The sequence below is a fragment of the Acanthaster planci genome, linkage group LG21 (assembly GCF_054643075.1).
Source record: "Acanthaster planci isolate LZ-2023a linkage group LG21, COTS_SCS, whole genome shotgun sequence".
NCBI classification, from domain to species: Eukaryota; Metazoa; Echinodermata; class Asteroidea; order Valvatida; family Acanthasteridae; genus Acanthaster; species Acanthaster planci.
Window position 1 is genome coordinate 8,074,053 of NC_141797.1, and position 22,649 is coordinate 8,096,701.

Genomic DNA, 22,649 nt, shown 5'->3' on the forward strand with positions numbered 1-22,649 from the left:
TGGCAAGGGCGTCCATAGTCCTTTGTGCTTGCCTGAATGTGACTGCACGAAGCTTTACGTTTCATGATCTGAACTGATACGGAAAAAAGCACGTCTAGGTTGCATTCATCAGAAGTGCGTCAGGCGGGTAATTGAGTGTTTTTTTTTCGATAAGGAATTATTTTCACATGCCAACTTGCGCAGTCGAAAAGCTTTGAATCTCATTGTGGGACACCTCGTGTATTTTGTTTTCCTTCTGCTTGCTTGCTTCCTATTGATGGCGAAATCATCACAGGTCGAACAGAATGGCAGGGCCTGTTTCGGCAAGGACAATGCGAGTTTACCGGGGAGTTACCTTTGTTACGACGAGGACTCGCAGGTTTAGAGACACGCAGACTGGGAACAGCGTATAATTTGCGAGGGTCTCGAAAATGTCCCGTACGAGCATGAGGCTTAAAACTGCAGGCAGGTGAATAGGTTTGAAGATGACAATTGACGAAGGATGAAGGCCGAAGGACCCTGTATGCCGTGTTTATTGCCGGCATAACGATTGCATGTGTACGTGTACTATGACAAATGAAGGGTTTGACAAGAGGAGCGAAAAAAAGGTCTTCAGCTTGCACCTGTTTGGCCGGCAAAATAGAATTTCTGGCGATTAAAAAAGTCACCTATTTTTCTATCCATTTAGACCTTGTTTTAAAAAGGCGATTTTGATCTCAAGCCCGCTTGGAAGATTGTATCCGGACGGCAGTCGCATATTTCGCCCTTACGCCTGAGTTCTGAAGGCTCCTGAAGTACTCTTCCTAAATTGCACATAACTTCGCCTAAGAGTTTCAAGTTGAATCAGCGTGGAACACTTTGGGGCTTTGGTTCAACAGGTAATGCATGTTGAAAAAATGGAAAGCTCTTACCGGGGCCTTTAGATTGCGGAAGGAGTATGAGACTGTCGTATTGTGAAATCCAGATTCATTGGGGAAAAAGGGACTGTTGACTGTACCCTACATGACCAGCAGTATATACAAACAGGCATGGAGTCCATAAGGAAAAGGAGAACAGATTTTTCTGGCTAAAATCATATGACACTGGGATAAGGTTCGGCTAATGATGCAGGTCACAAGGAATATTCATTTTAAAAAACACCTCGCGACATTGGACACTGACCGATCCATTTTCACAGTGTTTCATTTTGTTCCTAAAAAAATGGATTTGTGTCATTGCATTGACAGCTGTCTACTTAATCTAAAGATAAAGATTTTATTCAGAGTAAACACATATTGTGAGCCGAACAATTGACTGTACTATCAAAAAACAAAAAAATCAAATCGTGATGTGACGTCGCTCGGCATCATAAAACAGTAACCTGAATGTACATTAAAACAACCTGTCACGAAACCCTCATTCAGCGAACAGCACATAAACGCAACCTGGCTGCTATTTTGAAGTGGAGACGGGAGCTTTTGAAAGTACAAAGTAGGTTATAGGACGGCATTCATTTTTTTGTCCACTCAATTCAAAGGTTTGGCCCCTAGCAGTAAAATATCGGTATTCCAACAGCGCACTGGTCCGAGGTCATTCGGGAACAAATGGAACATGTGTAAATAAACCGACATCATGGTTCTCAGCTTCGCTAGCTGCACCCCCATAGTATTCGCCGAAGACTCAAAGCTTTCCAGATGTAACCTTATGTACTCAGTTTGACATAAACCCGTCTTTATGATGGCTAGGTAAAAAACTGAGCGGAGGGATAACTTTGAATTTGTCGTTCTAACTATTCACCGTCAGAAAATAATACGAGCCAATGACTTATCCTTACACAAATCTCTTCGCACCTTGCTCTAAAATCTGGAAATATGATGAGACTTTATCGGCACTTGGGAATTGCGTCCCACACCCATCTAATTGCAGCCTTAGTAACGATTCTATCTATCAGTAAAATGGGATACAGGTGTAACTATTTATTACAATTTAACTTCAAATCATCACATTGTCCTTGCGTGCTTTCGTTCGTGTTTACTGACGATGTCGGCTCTGTCGAGAGGTCTAGCCACACAGTTCGTAAAAGAATCTTGAGAATAAACCTCCACCAATCCTAGTTCTCGGTCAAAAATTATATAGAGTTACACATTTGTTCCAATATCCCAGTATTTACGTTCCTTCCCAGTGGGGAAGGGCACTGTGATAGCTGAGAGAATTTTATAACAACACAACTTGCCCGCTGTACTGATGAAACAGCATTTAATATTTTGGTTCCTCATTGATGTCGTTGGGGGCGCTTTTATTATGGTCCGTTACGCGGTGGTTGGCCGGTTGAGCCTTTTTCGCACTTAATTCGTGGGCCGGCCGTAGAAATTGTGGGAAGCCGCAAGCTAGTGGCTTACATATACATGTAATTAAGAGTGGCAATTCCAGCCATAGCCAATAATTCGGACAGCCTTCATTGGTCGAGTTCTTGTCTAATCATGTAGCAAAGATTGTTTTGCGCCGCTGCGCATGCAATCTTTGGGTGCGTGTTGTTTACCCAAGAGTTTGCTGAGGGTGACATAATCACTTTTTGATATAGCGGTAAAAATAAGCCGGGATCGACCAAAGTGTCTGAGGTGTGTGTTTTCCCATGGCAAAGGGCCGAAAGGTGCTCCACGCCAGTTACATCAACGGTGTAGGCCTGGACGTACATGTAGGTGCTGATCACTGGTATTAAGAAAGTTTGGACCGCCAGAGTCACCGTCCGTCAGAGACATCGACAGTGATCGGTTGAGCGGAATGTAAGTACTTAATTTAGCTGCTTGCAAGGCCTACCAGTCATAAACCTTATTCAGCAAGTTATCGCTAATGCTAATGCATGAGTGATTTTGCACAATGATAGAAAGGCATTGTGGGAAGGAAAAAGGAGCAAACCTTGCCCCCTTTTTCTTCCCACAGTGCCTTTCGACCATTGTGCAAAGTCACTCATGCTGTATGAGCAATGAATAAGGCTTATTGTTTCATGTTTTTCATTACTGGCTCCACACGTGATCATAATCACATGCCGTTGACATTATCAGTAGGCCTAGTTGAACTTTCATTTTCACTCCGCTCTGTCATCTGGTCATGTCAGTTTTGGCTTGTGTGAGTGCATGGCAAGAGTATAGCTCGGGGACTCGAGTTAATTGCAAAGTAGCTCTCCGAACACCACAGAGGTGTTTTCCTGCCTTCAATTTTCATGCCTGCACCGACATCTCTTGACACCCTGTGCACAAACCCAGTGAGACTCAGAGCTGAGTTCAGACAGGTGTGAAAAATTCCCTGTTTTGGTATTTACCCTGGTAGGCCTGAATGTGACTGGTTGTGTACAACGTCTTTTAGCAGTCTAGAAACTCCTAACAAAATCGGACATTTTTCTCAGTCCCAGATTCATGTCTTTTTGAGCATTTCTGCAATGACTGATGACTTCATTGAGATATGAAAAAGATGAAGGCAGGATAGAACATTTTTTTTTAGTATTGAGCTGAATTATTGAAGTTTTCAACAAAAAATGTTTGTCTCGCTGCATGAGGAAATTTGAAAGATATGCTAAAGTGGGTCATATACAGTGGGCACCGTACTACATATAAATGTACATGTACTGGCCAACCAATAGGATAGTAATGGAGAGCACTGTGTAGTGATTTTTAATGTCATGCATTTTGTTGCAGTGGACTTGATGTTGTTTGTGGTCGTCGCTTCAGAACTAGTGTATCGTTCTGCGTAGCAGGCTGTCCATGCCAGCACCACAATGACTGATGCAACAGAGACAGAACTGCTGATTAAGACCAAACCTGCTGATGACAATGACAAGAGGCAATGGGATGGAAACCGGCTACGGGCCAGCCGGCGCTGGATCACCATCGAGCCGGTCATCTTCACCTGCCTCGTCGCCTACGGCACCATTGCGACACTGCGCGCCGAATACATGCGGATGCTGGTCTTGCGGGAGCACGGCATCAACAGCACAACCGGAGGCGGGGATCAGAACTGTAACGTGAACACCTCGAGCCCGGAGTATCTCCTAGAGGAGGAGATCCAGGCCGAGACCGCCCTGCGGGTCATGTACTTGGTCCTGTGCAGCTCAGGCCTGAACATCCTGTCTGCACCGCTGTTGAGTGTCTGGAGTGACCACGCAGGCCGCAAGCCCGCACTCTTCATCTGCAGCTTTGGGATCTGGGTCAACACCGCGGTCTACCTGGCGGTCACCGGCTTCCACCTGTCACCGTACTACCTCTTCATCGGGGAGGCGGTGCAGGGGCTGACAGGCAGCCTGATCCTCATCCTTGCCGTCTCACTGGCCTACCTCGCTGACGTCACCACCAAGGAGAGGCGCATGTTTCGTTTCGTGGTCGTCGACACCACGCTGTTCTTCGCCATCGCGGTCGCACAGGTTGCGATGGGCTACGTGGTGAAGTATTTTGGTTTCGTCCCACCGTTTGTGGCAATGTGCGCCGCATGCGGAGTCGCCCTTCTTTACATCATCGTACCGACGTTGCTACTGGAAACGCGTGAAAAAGACAGCAGTTCCTCATGTGAGTCTTGTTTTGTGACCAGCTCTTTCAAAATGAGGAACATGTCAGCCTTATTGCTCTGTTTTTGTCAACTTACATGTATGACCTTATGAAACTGGAAATCTCACTTTTTGTGAGATACATGTATTCAGGTGTGGTTTGTCTCGTAATGTCATTAATCAAGACACTCGGTTGGATTTATTCATTGTTATCAAAATGACCCGGAAATTTCATGAACCTGTGTTTAGATTACAATGTATGTTGGAGTTGTTTTATGCTCACAGGTTAGGGGTAATAATATGGTATTAAACGGACAATGATATGGAAATATTTTACTAAAATCCTTGAAATTGCACGTTAGGGTTTCAAGTAACCTGTATGTTTTGTTTTGCAATGTTAACCATATTGGAACTTTTTGGTTTTTATGCTAAAATGTATATTTGCATATTCATGAGCAAAACTATGATGTCGTCCGAGGCACTAAATTTCAATGTTGCACTGCTTTGTACACTTCTTTTAAACACTGCTATAGTAGATTTCATTTCCTTTGGCAATTTATTGTGTAAGTATATGGCAATAATCCAGCAAAAATCCTTTCCACAGAAATGTTCCCAGATAGCAAATTTGGGGTTCACAATTTGAACATGAAAACATGCAACCTGAACCATGTCTTCCTGGATTTACATCAAAGCAAATGCGCCCTCACTTGTCCAGAAATGCTTGGTCAATTTTGAATGTTTAAAAAAACACTTTCCAGTTCACGTAACCCCCCAAAAGATGTCAAACAGTCTTCACACATTGAAGAAGAGTACAGAGACGTGTATATACAAAATGTCCTTGTAGGAAAATTCATTTCATGGATCCTTTAAACATTTAGATTACGTACTTGCTGATTTTGAAAAATCTAGTTCTGACAAAAAAGTAAGTCTCCAATTGACTGTATACGTGTTTGTTGTTATTTACCAGCTGTACGCCAGTTTTCGGATATGTTCCTAAGTCTCGTTGTGGTGTTTCGTGTCAAAGAGGACAACAGACATATCCGACTGGCTCTGCTAATTGTGATGGGTTTTTTTTTCACGTTGATGTTTCAGGTGAGTCACCGGCCTTCAGTTTTGCTCTCAGTCCGATAGCCAAAGAAAGAATGGTTCTTTGTTTCCAGTGATATTTTTGGAGACTTGCATTAGACCAATCCATGGAGCCCGACCCATTGTTTCCTGATCAATCAAAGCCTGATTTATGTCCAACGTGCGTGCACAAAAGTCTTGACATGCTACACGAGTGTACGTGCACCTGATGCGCGGGGCTGGAACGTGTAGTGCGGCATTGGGAAGACAGGATTTTCCCTGCCTATTCAAGTGTGAGGCGGCCCACCTCACTGTTTTTTAGTGACCACCTCAGGCTTTTCTGTTGAAGTTTACTATTAGCTTATAGCTTAGCCATTTTGAAATGGATCAGTTTTAAATCGTTTAGAATGGTAAAGAGGGACCCAAAATACAAGATCACTTCATTTTAGGGTGTATTTGGTGTCAAATCTACTATCCACCCCTAGCTGAAATGCACCCCCAATTGGCGAAAGAAAGACAGGTGGTTACAAGCGAGTTCTTGCTTTCTGCATGTATGCAAAAACCGTACAAGCCAGAATAAATTAGTTATGCGTACTTGGTGCGCTCCGTGTCAAATGCGCGTATCCTTGCCCGCCTGATGGCGCACCTATGCAGTGAGTACCAAAAAGAACATGCCCTCTTTATGTCTCTTGAAGTACACGTAGATTGAACTATGTCGAGTGTATTTTAGGCCTTTTTGAAAACACTAGAATTTTTGCAACATTTGTTTGATCTCCGCCCATAATATCAGTGGCCCAGGAGAAAACCCTTGCAGAAGAGCTCTTGCTAACTAATGCTAAGTGCCCACGTGCGCAGTGGGCGGGGCTTATGGGACTGCTCTTTTTCATCACTCTCGGTTTTTTGTCTCTTTTTTCCAGGGTGCACTAGGCACATCAGTCTTGCTGGGCTTGGGCGCCCCCATTTGCTGGTCCACAGTCACAGTGGGAATCTTCACAGCCGTCACCTTGTTTGGAAGTTGCCTGGGTAAGCAGGTTTCCAATTCTGTTTTGGCTCTGTGTATGCTGTATATGTTCCATGGCCAAGAGTGCAATCTTGGGTCCTTGAGTTGTCCCCGAAACACTTATCCGGAGTTTTCCTCCCTCCCCTAAAACTGAACATTTCTTCATTGACTTCTTCACTCATTATTATCCTGTAATTAATTGGCACTAAATGCGATGAACCCAGGACACGGTTTTGAAACAGAAATGCATGCAGGGTGTAAACAGAAATGAAACAACAGGACACGGTTTTGAAACAGAAATGCATGCAGGGTGTAAACAGAAATGAAACAACAGGACACGGTTTTGAAACAGAAATGCATGCAGGGTGTAAACAGAAATGAAACAACAGGACACGGTTTTGAAACAGAAATGCATGCAGGGTGTAAACAGAAATGAAACAACAGGACACGGTTTTGAAACAGAAATGCATGCAGGGTGTAAACAGAAATGAAACAACAGGACACGGTTTTGAAACAGAAATGCATGCAGGGTGTAAACAGAAATGAAACAACAGGACACGGTTTTGAAACAGAAATGCATGCAGGGTGTAAACAGAAATGAAACAACAGGACACGGTTTTGAAACAGAAATGCATGCAGGGTGTAAACAGAAATGAAACAACAGGACACGGTTTTGAAACAGAAATGCATGCAGGGTGTAAACAGAAATGAAACAACAGGACACGGTTTTGAAACAGAAATGCATGCAGGGTGTAAACAGAAATGAAACAACAGGACACGGTTTTGAAACAGAAATGCATGCAGGGTGTAAACAGAAATGAAACAACAGGACACGGTTTTGAAACAGAAATGCATGCAGGGTGTAAACAGAAATGAAACAACAGGACACGGTTTTGAAACAGAAATGCATGCAGGGTGTAAACAGAAATGAAACAACAGGACACGGTTTTGAAACAGAAATGCATGCAGGGTGTAAACAGAAATGAAACAACAGGACACGGTTTTGAAACAGAAATGCATGCAGGGTGTAAACAGAAATGAAACAACAGGACACGGTTTTGAAACAGAAATGCATGCAGGGTGTAAACAGAAATGAAACAACAGGACACGGTTTTGAAACAGAAATGCATGCAGGGTGTAAACAGAAATGAAACAACAGGACACGGTTTTGAAACAGAAATGCATGCAGGGTGTAAACAGAAATGAAACAACAGGACACGGTTTTGAAACAGAAATGCATGCAGGGTGTAAACAGAAATGAAACAACAGTAATTAGAAACCGATTAAGAATTACTTTTACTGGAGAAAACTATTGATGACATAACAGAATTACTTTAAGTTTGAATAAAAAAATCTTTACCCTTAACAATAAAAGTAGATTATTACAAAGGTTATAAACCCCCAGAATTTAAAACAAATTGAGGTAAGTAGGGGGGAGCTGGAATCATCAAAAGTCTACAATTTCAAGTAAGGACAGTTTTCCCAGGCAATGTTGTGGCGGGCAGTCCAAATAGTGTAGCTGGAGAGTAGAGCAATTCGGCTAATATCCTTCTTGAGATTCTGTACCTGGCTTAAAAATAGAAATAAATAATAAATAAAGAAATATAAATATAAATAAACAAAATCTAGCAAGTGTCAATTGAGATATACATATATTTCAGTGATTTCGAACATACATGTACGAGTAGGTTACCTTGAAAATGTAACTCGCGGTTGACAAACAACCTTAAGCTGAACAGGGTCTGTGTAGAATGACGTCCTATTGTCGGGACTGTCTTTGGGCAGCCACATATTAACCGGCATTATTCATCGATGAGAACTTCTCAGATGGCGAGGATCAATGTGAAGGCATCACACAACAACCAGTGAAATGCCATCAGGAAGGGGGCAGTCACTTGACCCCGTTCAGTTTGGCCAGGTAACTACCGGTAGTCTTTGTTCCTCCGCATCAAAAAGTTGCGGCTGAGGCTAAAGATGACACAGATATCTATGGAAGCCTCCGGCCAACAGCTACGTGTACATACCGTTTCTCATATAGGCAGATTTTTCGGATATGATTTTATTTCTCTCCCTTGGTTTGTTTACCTTCTCTGGATAGGGCTTCTCGTCGCCGGCATGACCCTTCCTCGCTTCGTCAAGGAGCACTGGATGCTCTATCTCGCCTGTCTCAGCTCTCTAGGCAGCTATCTCCTAACTGGTTTCGCCTCCACATCTCTTATGCTGTTCTTAGGTGAGCGACATTTGGATGAAGAGAGCAAGAAAAACTTTACAGTGCTATCTGGTCTGCTGCCCTCAAAAGGCAGATCCCGCAATGTGTTACTGTGCCCTGTGCATGTACATATGTAATGCAAAATGGCACATAGGCTGAATAAAAAAAAATGTTTCTTGTCTCTCATGTTCTTTTTTCATTCCAGTATCTTTCTTTTTTTTTTATAGTTTTTCTCTGTTTTTTGGTGAAATTCTCAATTTATTTTGACTTTTTATTTATTTCAATCAATCTTTGTAGCCATAAATGCAACTCTAAAATATGTGACAGCTTTTTTCTTGTACACAAAAGTACCAAGAAAGGGATCCGGAAATCCAACTCTTGGTAAAAAAAGGCTGTCTCATCCAGGCCTTGACCTCAGCACTAGATCGACTTACAACATCCTAGTAAAAACTGCCGCGGGCTAGTAAAATGCATCCTTCAACTTGCCCTGCAGGCTTGGGAAGAAATACCTCTCTGTTTTAAACTGCCATTAGATTGTCATATTTGTAAGTCTATTCACCATGCAGCTGCTGGTTCAATGTGGGCCTGCTGCTGGACAGAGCTTTGCATACTGGGCGTACCACAGCCCAGCAGTCATGGTCAAAAGAATAGAGGGATTTCACATTAGCACCGTCTGCGCATATCTGCATCGAAACCGAGGTTCTCTATGTTGAACTTCATTGCGCGCGCCCGCGGAATCCACACAGTACATGCAGTGTCCGGTTCGTAAGTTTGAGGCCACTTTAGTTTAAATCACGCCCACTGCACAAGATAAACGACCATCGCAGGTACGTTAGTTCGCGGTAAATTGCTTTTATATTTTCTTTTGATTTTACGGGTCGAGTCATCCTGAAAGACTCTTCCACAAAAATTTGCAGTCTCAAAAGTCTGAATTTAACATACCTTTATGTATTTTGTGTCTTGACTCCTTACTTTCAATCGTCTGATCGTGCTAAGAATTGAAGCTGACACATACAGCCTCGTTTTCAAATGCGGAAGTGCGCAGATCCACGCTAAAAGCGTCGTATTGGGATCCCTCTGTACCAGCACGAAGGGGTTAACAATGTGTCTGATGTGGTTGTCTTGCAGCCAGCGCTGTCGGGTGCATTCAAAACCTACCTGGGCCAGTCATTCGTACCATGCTGTCAAAAGAAGTGTCAGAAGATGAACAAGGTGAAGCCTTTCCCTCTTAATCATTTTTTTTCAAGATTTGTTTTGTCAACAATGAAGTTATATAGTGCTTAGCACTTTGGTTGTGCGTTTACGGGTATTTTTTGAACCAGGTACCCGTTCTATATCAATACTGGGTACCTGGGTACCCTAAAAATAGAAAGAACACTCGACAAATGGCATTGTGCGCAATCCCAGCGGACCATGTGCGTGAAACAGGGCTCTTTTTCCGCACATAGGAAGTAGCACATTGTTTTTTACCTTGGAGGAGAATCTCCACCACCTTTTTATCAAACGAAGTGTTGTGTTTAATTTACAACAAAAGTAGCTCCATTGATCTCTGAACCGGAGTTATGACTGCCAGAGCGTTGTCTTCAGTGGCATGATGATTTTTTCAACATTCAACCATTCGAATTCACAGGGTACCCGGAACAGGCCCGTTAGTACTTGCAGTAAGGAATTATCCAAAGTGATGTTTCAATTGTATTTCAGGCGTTATTTTTGCAATCATCGGTGTCATCGAAAGCGTAGCCAATTTCGGATCGCCGCTGTTGCTGAATGCCTTGTACGCCTCGACGGTGAAGATCTACCGCGGGCTGACGTTTTTTGTGCTAGCAGGAGTGACCACCATACCAGCAACACTCATAATGTGAGTACTCAAACCTGTAACAAACGGGATTTGGTGTTGTCAAGTGGTTTTAGGGTGTTGAAATAGTGATTTGACTGTCCAGGGTTCGAATCCAGCTGTTTGGCGTGGGCTGTGTCCTTTGGCAAGCCACTTTACCTGAATTGCCCGTCTCCACACATGTTGGCGAATTGAACAAGCCCCATGCAGCTTGTCTGCGTACTGCTAGCACAGGTGATGATTGTCAGAGTATGGAACGACGTAAAAATCAAAATATCCAGCTTCCTGCTTTGCCTTCTTATCTTTATAAGATAATAACAAATTTACTCTGCATAAATTACTTAAGGAGGAATCTTACTTTGGAAAACAAAATTGCATATCCCATTCCCGATCATTATGTCAGATTTAAAAATGCTTTTGAAATAGACAATTTCCTTTCTTCGGCTTCCTTAATTTGTACGCCTTTCCATTCCACAGTGCAATTTGATCCTTTGTTTCCATTCAAACTTGTCAATTTATTGAACTTTGCACCTCTTATTGTATGGTTCAATCAATCACGAGATAACAGGTGAGACGACAAACAAACTTGATATGCCCATGTTCAAATGTTTGGAGAGGTACAGGTCGGGCTTAAAAGCAAAGTTCATGTTTTATTAGAACACTGATCTATTCTTCTGCCGGCTCTGAAGAAAAGAACTGTAATCAGTGGAGATTTTTTACCTTGGAAAATCGATACAAATTGGTGCAGAATGCTAAAGTTTATTTAAATAGGTCACTGCATAGTTTAATTCTTCTGTGTTTTCCCCTCAAAATGGCCCTGAGACTCAGAGCACACATACTTTGTTTTCCCAAAGGCAATACTGCTCACAAAATCATTGTCCCAGTTTCATTACCACCTTTCACATTTTAAAAAAAATTTTCAAGGTCACTTCCATTCCAAGTCTGTCGTTTCTTTGGCTCCAAATAGACCTCAAACATAATGATGTCACACTTTGTTTAGATGTGCGCTTTTCTGATGATGGTGAGGTGCGACAGGATCCCTCGAGTCTCAGAGGGACAGGGCACATGTTAACAAAGCGTGGTGTCATGTTTTTTAGGTCTGTAGCAAAAGAAGTCCACTGAGAAACTACATTTCAACCTTGAACCCGTGGGTCTGGTTTCAAGTAAATTGGTCCAAGTATCTTGCCTGAGTGAAGTCACTTAAGCTGGAGTGAAACTGCAGTTTTGTCCCTCAATTCACACCTAGCTTATTTACATGCATAATTTTCACCTTTTACTGACATTTGATGATCGTTGCACTTAGCAGGCAAAAGTCTGCTGTTGGTAGCAAAACTTGGTACTCTCTGATGGGTACACGTATATGTGCATGTAGTCTGTGAAGGTGTACTTGTCTCATCACAATGTAGGATTCTGCACGGCATGTCGATACGCAAACGGAAAATGCACTTGAAGGACCTCAAGGAAAACCCAGCACCCATACAGGTAGACGAAAGCAAAGAGTTGATGTAGTTGCTCGTCTGTGTTTGTCAAGACCCTTGGTTTTGTGTCACCCTGAGCTTCTGCCCTGGTCGCCATTAACTCAGAGCTGTATAGAGAGAGAGAGAGGCGCTGGCTTCAGATATTGGAAACAAAATGGCTTTTCTTTATGTCTACGGTCGATCCACAGCATGTAGTTACTATACTAAATGTCCGTGTACACTGAGGCATACACCTGACAGTTTGTTTCCAAGAATGGTGTCACTAATGTCATGTGGAAATTCTTTTCATACTCGGCTATACCGCAATTCATGGCCTGCCTGTGCTGATTAACAAGAGGCCGAGGTGTCTTCAAGTAAGCCTCTTGCGAGTTAAATTTGAATAAATTCTGGTACACTGAGTTCTTCACATTCACATGAACATAACAATTTGAACTCTCCACACTAAAGACGCTGTTGCTATACCTTGTGATTGGGGGCAAACCTTTGCTTAGTCACATAAGAGATGCCTTACGCCAATACACTGTTTACAATGAATAAGAAGGGTAAAAAGGAACCAGTCCATTCCAGAGATGGCGGTTGCTTTGTAAAAGCTTGCCCCAATTCACGAAAGATAGCAGCAGTGTCTTCTGACTGGGGGAATGGAAACCATTATGTTTCCGTGCAATCAGATAACTCAGTATACCAGATTTTATTCAAATTTAACTCGCAAATGGCCTATTGTCATTGTTGCATTTTGTTCTGCATCACGACCTCTGGGTCGTGTTTGAATACGATAGTGCTTACGCGTGGGAATATCTTGTGCTAACATTTTTTTTTACATGTAAAAACTCACTTTAAAATGAGATGGATTTGAATTTCTATTAAGTGCTGCAATTGCAACTCAAGGGTAAAAAAACACCTGCTGCTTTTTTGAACTCTTAAGGCCAATTAACCCTCAAAGAGCCGGGGGAGGGAGAGGAATCCGCCCCCCCCCCGTTGAATTTTTCTTAAAGCATCTTTAAGATTATTTTCTGCGTGCTAATACTTTATGACAATTTTTTCCAATGTTTTAGCTTCATTTTGACCCCAAATTTATGAAAATTGGACGTGGCGTTCTCTCTGCGTGATGTGAAGTTTACCGTGACTTTGTACGCAGCAGTACACCATACAAAGGACAGAGTGGTATCCTACCATGAATAATTAATAAGTCATAATTATGCAAAGACTTAATTAACTTACATGAAATTTCACACAGATGATAAGTATGGATACCTCTATGACACTGCTAAATTTCATTGAAGTACATCATCTTATGGTCGAGATCTGAGGCCCCCCCGGCTGTGACAAGGCCAATAAAGCCCGGCTCTTTGAGGGTTAAGCCATTGAGATATTTATCGAGGTACGGCTATATGCATAGCATGCATTTGTATTGATGTAATGATAATCGGAATGTACAAACTAACATCTAACATTTTTGGGGGGCACCAAGATTTTTCTTTTAGTGTGGCCACAAAATTTGACATTTAAAAACCTTTTATGACCTTTTGGAGGGATGAGGCTACATTTTAGGACTTTTTACACACTTTTTTGAATAAATGGAAATGTAAAATAGGCCAAAAAGCCCCCCCCCCCCAAAAAAAAACAAGTTGGTCACTTTGCCTCGTTGAATGGGGTCAAGCAACTACTTTCGTGCTTATGACTTTTAACTGGTCTGACTTATATCAGTCACAATGATGGAGTTCGACCCATTTCCATGTAGACTTCTCATGGTGACAAAGCCCAGTTTACACTGGGCAAGAAATCAACATTTGCACTGGCCTCATATTCCTAAAAGTCCAAGTTACACATTCAGTCAACCCTAACCCTCCTCAATCCTCCAAAACCGCCCGAAGGATTTTGGAGGATTGAGGGTGCATGGCAAAAGTGCATGGCTGATTGCAAAGGATGCCATGCGTGAAGGTCGTGGGTCAGACCTTGTGTTGTTCTTGCTCTGTCGTGCATAAATTCAGCGTGACATTTCTTTGGAATCAACCGCACTGCTCAAGAATGCCGTTTGCACTGTCTGAACATAATGCGAGGAATTGCCAGAGGATTTTGAAGGATTGAGGCAGTAGGCAGCGTCTTGCCCAGCGTAGCAAAATTTGGTGGAAGTTGCCAGAGCTACCTTTGGATACAGGCCTTTAAAAGGAATCTTGTACAATCTTGTAAAATCAGTCAGAAATATTCATCCACATAGCATCCTTTTTTATAGGATGGCATTCTGTGTGATACATAAAACCAAAAGCAAACACCAGACTAAATTAGTGGAGGAAAGCCTTGGGACTCATTTGGGAGGATCTGATCACATCAGGAAAAAAGAGATTTTACATGGTACCTGGCTTAGAGTGTTACAGTAATAAGTGGGTCATTCCATGAGGTTGGGGCACAATTTGTGACGGTGTCCATTGTGTTGTGGGTTCCATAAAAATGAACAGCTGTTTCCCTGCAGGTGGATTCCAACTTGTACATCTTCCATGGCTGAATAAAGAGGTGTGTGTTATTTTTACAGAGTAAATGACCTACTCTACAGGTCATGAGAGGTGGTAAAGGTTACCCATGTAACAAGGACACCGGTCACAAATTATGCCCCAACCTCAAGGAATGACCCACAAGTAAAAGCTTTGCTAAAAGCCTTACAATTAGTAATTGGGATAAGTTTTGGCAGGAGTTCCCTATATGGACATTGACAGATTTTTTGGTAAAGTGGAGTATCAACCATCAGAAAGTGATGACATCCTAAAATATCACATTTAGCTGGGAAAATATTAAAGACAATTTTTCAGGCCAGTCTCATAGGTCATGTGCAGAGGGTGTCGAGCAGTGTCCGCGTGTGAAACTTGCTCCCGCATTGTTTTAAAAAGAGGAACAACTGCTGCTATTTCTGTCCTGTTTTCACAGCCAACTTCTTAGCATCGTGCGTTTGTTTCGTGGGACAGGAGGAAGGGACAGACAGGCAACACGTCTTGGGAATTTTTTTATGGGGGGGAAGAATTTTGCTCTCTCCACGTCAGTGCAACATTGGTACCATGCTTGTTAAACGTAAACATTTTATTCACATGAGAAAGAAGGTTCACAGGTACAGTATTTTGATTTCTCTGTGGCCAATAATTTTACAGCTCAACAGATGGTTTCTTGATAAAGGCATCTACTGAAATGTTGACCTTAGAATGTGTTAGTATCCAAGTTCCAAAAATATATAGGAAGAAATTTTATAAGTACAAATTTTGGAACAAAATAGTATATTGTTATATTTCTAAGAAATAGGTACATTGTAATTCTGTTAACTCATAGAAGGCAGACCTAATTTGTAATGTATTCGGTTTTTTTTCCTTTGTAATTATACTGAGCCACATACTTTGCATTAGAAACCTGAGCATACAGATTAAAGTGTGTGACAATTAAAAAAAAAATCGTACAATAAATCACAAAGGTGCCTTTCAGGAACACAATTTTTTTCAACTCCAAAAAGGAAGTGCCACAACCTGTACTTGTACAAAAATAATCCAAGTTTAGAACTTCCGAAGTATAAAAAATAAAGTTTTATTGCAAAAAGAACATTGCTTTTTCTGTTAATAATATTTCTTTGTTGTGCATAGTTTCTGTTTTTAATAATTTTAGAGCTTTTATTGACGACTGTGAATCAAATACAAACCACAACAAACCACAGGATAATGTGAAAGTAACTGGATAACATCAGTGGAAATGATTGTATTAACAAACATCAAAAACTGGGAAAACTCTACGGCGCATTTCGCTTCAAAAATTTCCCCTTGTCATTTCAATTTTTACTTCATTGGACGAACCCTGATCCCCTTCAAGTGAAGCATTCGATCTTGGATTTCAATATGCTGATTTACTGATGTACACTATGCTAACTATGGTCCCCTGAGCACCATAGGAAAGCACACACATAAAAGAGCTTGGCATTACCAGTACAGAGGTTTATTTATCCGCCCCCGAGTTGAAGTGCACCCCCAAGCGGCAAAAGAAAGACAGATGGTAGTAAGTTTTCAAGGTGGGTTCTTGCACGCGTTCTGCGTGTACACAAAGACCATACATTAAGGAATAAATTCGTTATGCATACTCAGCGTGCTCCGCGTCAGATGCGCCATTGATTCCATTATAAACGAGTGCCTCTGCAGTGAGTACCCAAAAAACACCCTCTTTTGTTCCGCTCGGAGAGGTCAGGCTGTGCTGGAAGGCAACTTCTTGAACATTTTACTTCAACCAGTGTTTTCCAAAGACCCGTCATTTCCACACAAAACAAGGAAATTAAATAATATTGGTGCAGTGTTGGAAATGTTCCTTACATGTGACACGTCATACGCAATCCACTGTCAACCAGCCTCCGTAGATTTGTGCGTAAACATGGAATCACAACTTCATATGACGAGAAAGTACTCCAGTTACTTTGGGTGAGAGATGGCTCCACCAGTTCTTGGGGGTGTCAGTTGCAACGGACTGCCCTGTCCTCTCCCTGCAGGGAGGCGTAGCCTGCCCTGGGCTGCCAATACTGCCAACTTTGGATAAGTCTGTGAAAAAAACAAAAAAAACTATGACCTGAATGTGAAGCATGCCAGGCTGCAAAACGTAACAGCCTTTGTTTGGGGGCTGACGGTCTCAAACTTTTGGGAAAGCAACCCCCTGTGCAGATATTGATTTTTAAAGCTGCACAGGGCATTCCTGGTAGGGTTATATCGCATTTTTTTGACTGAGTCTTGACTTGGGGGAAATAATTAACTGATGTCTTGATTTGATCCTGGCTTGTGACTTGACGTGAGCAAATCCGATTTTTGACATTTCCACCTTTTGTTGAAATGAAAACATAAATGTTTGTTGCTATTTGTATGCAAAACCAAATTATACTGTTGTTTTAACAATAGCAATCCAAGTACCACAGTACTATGGAAGAATCATTAGGCAGACATGCCAGACCTATTGCAATCATTACAGATCACATCATTCAATAAGGGATGTCAGAAAAAAGGGTACTAGTGTCATATCAATTTGACATCAGATAGCCTGGGAAAAACGTGTTGACGTCAAAAAGTTTGACGTGTCTGGACTTGGAAAAATTTGACATGATTTGACTTGACTGTGGGGATAAAACGACATGCGAATTGACTTTTGAAAAAAATGGCTTGTGCCTTGACTTGGAAAAAATTTGGCTTGTGCATCCATTTGAGGAAAAAATGACTTGGTTGCAATGAAGGACTCACGTCACAAGCAAAATTGCAATGACCAGAACGCCGATGGCCACGCAGAACGTGAGGGCAGGTAGGTGGATCCTGACCATGACCGAATACACCTCGTTGAGGAAGAACGGCGACACAGAGCGGGCTATGCTGACGATGACAGCCACACAGCCAAACAGGGCACCTAGATTTTAAAAAAAATGGGGGGAGGGAAGAGACCTTGAGCCAAGGGCTCATTGAAGGACCTTTCAATTATTAAAAGCACAAGCTATGAAACTTGTAGATGAGCTCAATGGCTGACATTGCATTTGTTAGCAAGGGCGCAAATAATTTGGGGGAACATCTGCAAATATTCTTCTCCAGGGAGCATACTGGGGCAAACTCATAACCTTAAAAAAAACAGCAAACTAACACGAGATGGAAAAAAGAGGACAGAAAACAACTTTGATTACAGTGAATCAGCCTAGCACAGAAAAAGAAGTTTTCCACCGCAGTGGACCAAATTGCTTAAAATTGATGAAGTTTGGTACAATTAAATGTATCATGTTACATACATGTACACTACCCAAAAGAATAAAAGGAACAAGAGAACAGAATGTTTTTGTCATGGTCTATGTGGGCTCCCGTTAGAACAAGAGGCATTAAAATTAGGTGAAAATCCTTCAGGTATTGTCCCATAACTTTAATGCCTCTTGTTCAAACGGTAGCCCATATAGACCGTGACAAAATCATTCTGTTCTCTTGTTCCTTTAACACCTGTTTAATTCTTTTGAGTAACGTATTTTGTATCTGTTTTGTGTCTCTTCTGTATCTCAGCTTTTTTTGGTGAATTTCACTTGACACCAGAAATTCCATGTCATCTGTTTTCAACTGAAGTACAAAAACTATCAATGTCCCCTGTTGTCTTTACCCTGCTCTTCTTTGCTGACGGTCTTGGACATGAGTGACTTGAGGACTGAGGTTGACAGGACGCGTAGAAGACCCAGGGCAGGTGCTAATAGATCAATGTGCAATCAAAAGACAAAAATAAACAGATGCCATTACAATCTAGTGATCTACTTATATGGTAAACATGTTACCAAAACTGTAATTGGACTTTGCCTGGTCCCCAGGATGTATTTGTACATGGGTTATCAATATGATGAAGGAAAACTTGACAAAAGTCTGCAAATTGTTGTTGCATGGGTTACCAAAGAAAAGGAAAACTTGACAAAAGTCAGCAAATGGTTGTTGCTTGAAACAACCTGAGATTTTTCTGCCTTACCAACGTAGACCAGGAAGGCATTGGTGGTAGCGATAGCCGTGGAGAGCAAGAGGCCGATGCCAGACATGAAGCCCACGATCACCAGGCTGAACTCTGACATATACGGGGAGAGCAGCTTGATGCCAAACACTGAGCCTGATGGAGACACAGACAATAGGAAATCAACGTTGGAAGAGGTCATTAACGTTGCCCATCAGACATTTTCCTGCCAATTACGTTGAATAGGAATTTGCAATCTGGAAAGTTAATCGACAAGCTTTGTTGTCGTCAGAATTCCATCACAAGTCCCTGCAAGTTCAACACAAGTCCATCACGAGTCATTCCGTCGCAAGTCAAGTCACAGGCTACTGAAATGAGTTGTGACTTAGGCCCAGTGTTCCCTCCCGATCTTCACCCCGTAACTTGTGACTGGTCTTGCAACGGACTCCACTACAACAGTGACTTGGGAATTTGACGTATACTTCAGGGTATAAGGGAAGAGAGGTGAAAGTGTTCTATAACACTCACCAATGGCGGGACTTATGGAGTTGATCACACCAAACATGCCAACGACTGTGTGGGACCAACAAAATGGAGCCCCTAGGCCGTAGATTGTGATCACGCCGAACAGCGACTCGTAGACTGAATCGTAGAGGAACTGACAGAGCAGCAACAGGAGGAGCTTCCAACGCCGGCCATTGACGTTGTTTCTGAAGAGCCGGAAGATGCTGAGCAGGAGGTCCTTGAAGATGCTGCAAGAGACCGGTCGCCTTTGTACAGTCTCGCGGATGATGCATGGCAGGGTCACATACAGAAGAGCTAAGAGAGCTGGAACGAGGAGGATGGCGTAGACCAGCCAGTAGTTGTTGGTTTTCTGCAGGGCCACGTTGATGGACAGGAAGGAGACTCCCAGACCGAGATGGGTCATGAGGTCGTTGACGACAAACCGAAAGCTCCGCTGTCTCTGAGCATGCTCTGCTGTGATGTCGGCGACATATGAAAAGCTCACCGCTGTCAGGAGGGCGGTGTCTCCGCACACGCCCAGCACAGCTTCCCCACCCAATAGAACCGCCAGGGGCCAATTGAAATAGGCCACCAGGAAGCACACTGTCGCCGCGATCATGTGCCCAGTCGCGCCAACAATGAGCATGGGCCGCCGACCCGTGAAGTCACTGAGCGTGCCCAGGACTAGCGCAGTTGCCATCGGTGGGAGCGTAGACATGCTCTCCATGTACATGGACCAGGTGGCAGTTTCTGTCTCGATCTTGACCTGCATGGGGTCCTTGGCACTAGTGTTGGCGCAAGTTGTGGCGTTGTCTCCTGGCAATGTGTAGTTGTAGCGCTGAGCCAACCGGTGCTCTGTGTACTGGCTGCGCAGCGTGATCATGCCCGCTTGTACAAAGAACAGCAGAAACAGCACCGGCTCGACAGTGATCCGTCTCGGTCTGTGGACCACTGCCTTGTCACTGGGAGACACTACTTCCACTTCAGCTGCGGTATCCATGACAACAGGTTACTACTGGAGTCTCAGGTCAACAAACATCTGCCAAGAAAGATCACAATGTTTTTTTTACAGAAATGACTTTCTCGGTAATTTATATCATATGGATATTCCACTGACCACTTAAATATGCTTTACTAAACCAGAGGATTTTGGACTGTTAGGGGTAGCTACCCGCCTTGAGCTGAAGTGCACCCTCACCGGCAAAAGAAAGACAGATGGTACTAAGTTTTCCAACCGGGTTCTTGCACACGTTTGGCGTGCACGCAAAGACAACATCACATTCTAGACTAAGATCGTTGCGTGTACTCAGCGTGCTCCGCGTCAAACGCGGATTAACTTGCGTGCCTATGCGGTGCTTGAGTACCAAAGGACTGTCAATTTCATTTCAAAACGCGCCCTCTTTTGTTGCTGCTCAGAGTGGATTTTGCTACTGTCTACGTGTTGTATAAATGTAAAAAATCTACTAATCGTTGTTCTGAATTACAGTTCAATGATGTTTGTTCAATAAATAAGACAGAAAGAGTTTTGAACAGAAACAGACGTGTCCTATGTGAATTTCAGGCATGACCAGCACATGGGATCTGGGATCAGCACTGTCGCTACAATACCCATCACACTGACCGACCGGTGCTGATTTCAGGACAGATCGAGTCCCCTATAAACCACTCAGACATGCCAGTGAAGGCTTGGTAACAATTCTTTTCATAATAGAACCATTCGGCACATGACATGATTTTAACTTGGGAAAGACATTACATTTTTTGGAAACTTTAGAATTTCCGACTCCTATATCATGCTCTGCCCGGCAAAGGAGGACACCGTAGCTGTGATGTTTCGAGAGATACTGCTCATAACAGGTTTTCAGTTCAAATTATAAACCTAAGAATAAATGTAACAGTTCTAATAAAAATAATAAATAACAATTATAAAATGTTCAGGGAAAAAAACTTCGTTTACTGAACAAATGTCAAGCACTGAAACAAAATCGAATCATCAGACTAAAGAAACGTTCACCAAATTTGGCATTGAAATAACTGTAACAATAAGAATTGTTCCTTAATTTTTAATGTTCCATCCTTTTGACGCATTTTAGAATAATTTTTAGGTTATTTCCTGTTTTTGCCCTTTCCGTGTAAGCACCTTTCGTGGTGTCAGTTTACTTAAATGTTAAAATAATTATAATTTTTTATTCGATGTTTTCAATAAGACTTTTCATTCAATTGCTTTTTATTTGCTGGTACTTATTTAAAATTTGTTATTTTGTTTGTTCTTACACACAAATTTTAAATCTCAACACTGGTATACCAAGTTATCCTTACCATCTAATCTCAGTTGTCCGCTTACGCTTTGTGAATTTTATAAAGTTCTTGAGGAAATTAGTTTTATAATAATAACAAAGATCAGCCATGAGGTGTCTTCCTGAATGATGTCATCAAAGATTCTGTTTGTCGTGAACATGCAAATGACTATTTATTAGCATGGCATCCAAAGGCCACAAATGTTACGCCAAAATGAATAATTAATAGAAGAATTTTGGTTCGAAGTGACACTAACGGGCACCTACCTGAATTTACATTGTAAAAAGCATTATTGAATCGGCCTTGTAATGATTACCGTCTTTGCTATTCCCTAAAGGTGACGTATTAAATTAAGTGGAAGTCGAGTGCGCTATCGCAGAAGCTCTCCGATAGGTCGGATTCTAGAGGTCTGTGGGCAAGACCTAGGCCTAATCGTGCATAAACGATTAATCTTTGATCTACAAACCTTTTTGACAAAACGTTCCACCGTGTGGTTACAACAACATCGAATTTTGTGGGAAAAAAGGTCTGGGCGAAAAAAGTCTGGTTCCCTGCCTCAAGATTCCCTGACGACTCTTGATAAAAAATCTTAGGTCAGGCATCATCCACAGATATAAATAGATATGACGCAGGGGGCCAGAGATTGAGATCCCGGATGTTTTCGATTTCATCAGTGGCAACGGCTCAAAAATGAGACTTTTCCCATATCCAGTGGGCAATACTGCAAGTGTATCCCTACTGAGAGCATGTTTCAGACACAAAACCTGCATTGGTCGAAGAAACTTATATTTTGCATTTCGCCTGGCGTTTCGGCCAAGGCGACCTTCGATTTCAGTGTGTAAAGTCAAATATTGTACGACCAACAGCTGCCATTAGGATACGGGAGTTTACATTCAGGCTAGCCTACCTACCCGACCAGGAATAACCGAACATAACATCAACGGTACCATCCGAGCATGCCGAATATAGTAGACGGGACGACTTCGGAATATTTCGACTATTTCTGGAAAACTGGAGGAATTCCTCCAGTCTTGGTCGGATCGCGTGAACATTGGGTATGGTGTTCTATATGTGCCATCTGGTCGCATTTTTCGACGGGCGTCGCATTTTTCGATGATAAATTTTAACTTCGACCTCCACACAGCCCATTTGAAGCAAGATATTTGATGGAGAGAACCCCCACCTTTGTTTTGGTCATTGTTTGATCGGAATCTCAGGAATTCTTTACAGACTTCTACTTCTAGGGGGATGTGTTAGGTAACAATAGTCTACAGTGTGTACAGGGATTGGACAGGTAAGGGGGGTACCCCTCC

General features: G+C 42.4%; 2 protein-coding genes across 8 annotated transcripts; one reads left to right on the top strand and one right to left on the bottom strand.

Moving 5' to 3' along the window:
• The first annotated feature begins 2,313 nt into the window (after positions 1-2,313).
• Positions 2,314-15,651, top strand: LOC110984012 (lysosomal proton-coupled steroid conjugate and bile acid symporter SLC46A3-like). 3 transcript variants are annotated; one of them, XM_022243790.2, is made up of 9 exons: positions 2,314-2,741; positions 3,651-4,514; positions 5,460-5,584; positions 6,475-6,580; positions 8,656-8,787; positions 9,895-9,978; positions 10,468-10,624; positions 12,007-12,082; positions 14,995-15,651. In XM_022243790.2, the coding sequence occupies exons 2-9, from the start codon at positions 3,731-3,733 to the stop codon at positions 15,004-15,006; spliced, it is 1,476 nt and encodes a 491-aa protein (XP_022099482.1). In that variant the 5' UTR covers positions 2,314-2,741; positions 3,651-3,730; the 3' UTR covers positions 15,007-15,651. The 3 variants fall into 3 exon arrangements, with proteins under 3 accessions (XP_022099482.1, XP_022099479.1, XP_022099480.1); XM_022243787.2 differs by having other exon boundaries at positions 12,007-15,651; XM_022243788.2 differs by lacking the exon at positions 2,314-2,741 and adding an exon at positions 2,981-3,247 and having other exon boundaries at positions 12,007-15,651.
• On the bottom strand, positions 12,067-22,649 carry LOC110984013 (proton-coupled folate transporter-like). 5 transcript variants are annotated; one of them, XR_002598819.2, is made up of 7 exons: positions 21,603-22,214; positions 19,063-20,077; positions 18,556-18,690; positions 18,202-18,285; positions 17,316-17,475; positions 16,407-16,628; positions 12,067-12,185 (listed from the first exon to the last, which is right to left on the bottom strand). XR_002598819.2 is itself a non-coding variant. In XM_022243793.2 (6 exons), the coding sequence occupies exons 2-6, from the start codon at positions 20,036-20,038 to the stop codon at positions 16,544-16,546; spliced, it is 1,440 nt and encodes a 479-aa protein (XP_022099485.2). In that variant the 5' UTR covers positions 20,039-20,077; positions 22,248-22,649; the 3' UTR covers positions 15,119-16,543. The 5 variants fall into 5 exon arrangements, 4 of the variants coding, with proteins under 4 accessions (XP_022099485.2, XP_022099484.2, XP_022099483.2 ...); XM_022243793.2 differs by lacking the exons at positions 12,067-12,185; positions 21,603-22,214 and adding an exon at positions 22,248-22,649 and having other exon boundaries at positions 15,119-16,628; XM_022243792.2 differs by lacking the exon at positions 12,067-12,185 and having other exon boundaries at positions 15,119-16,628; positions 21,803-22,214.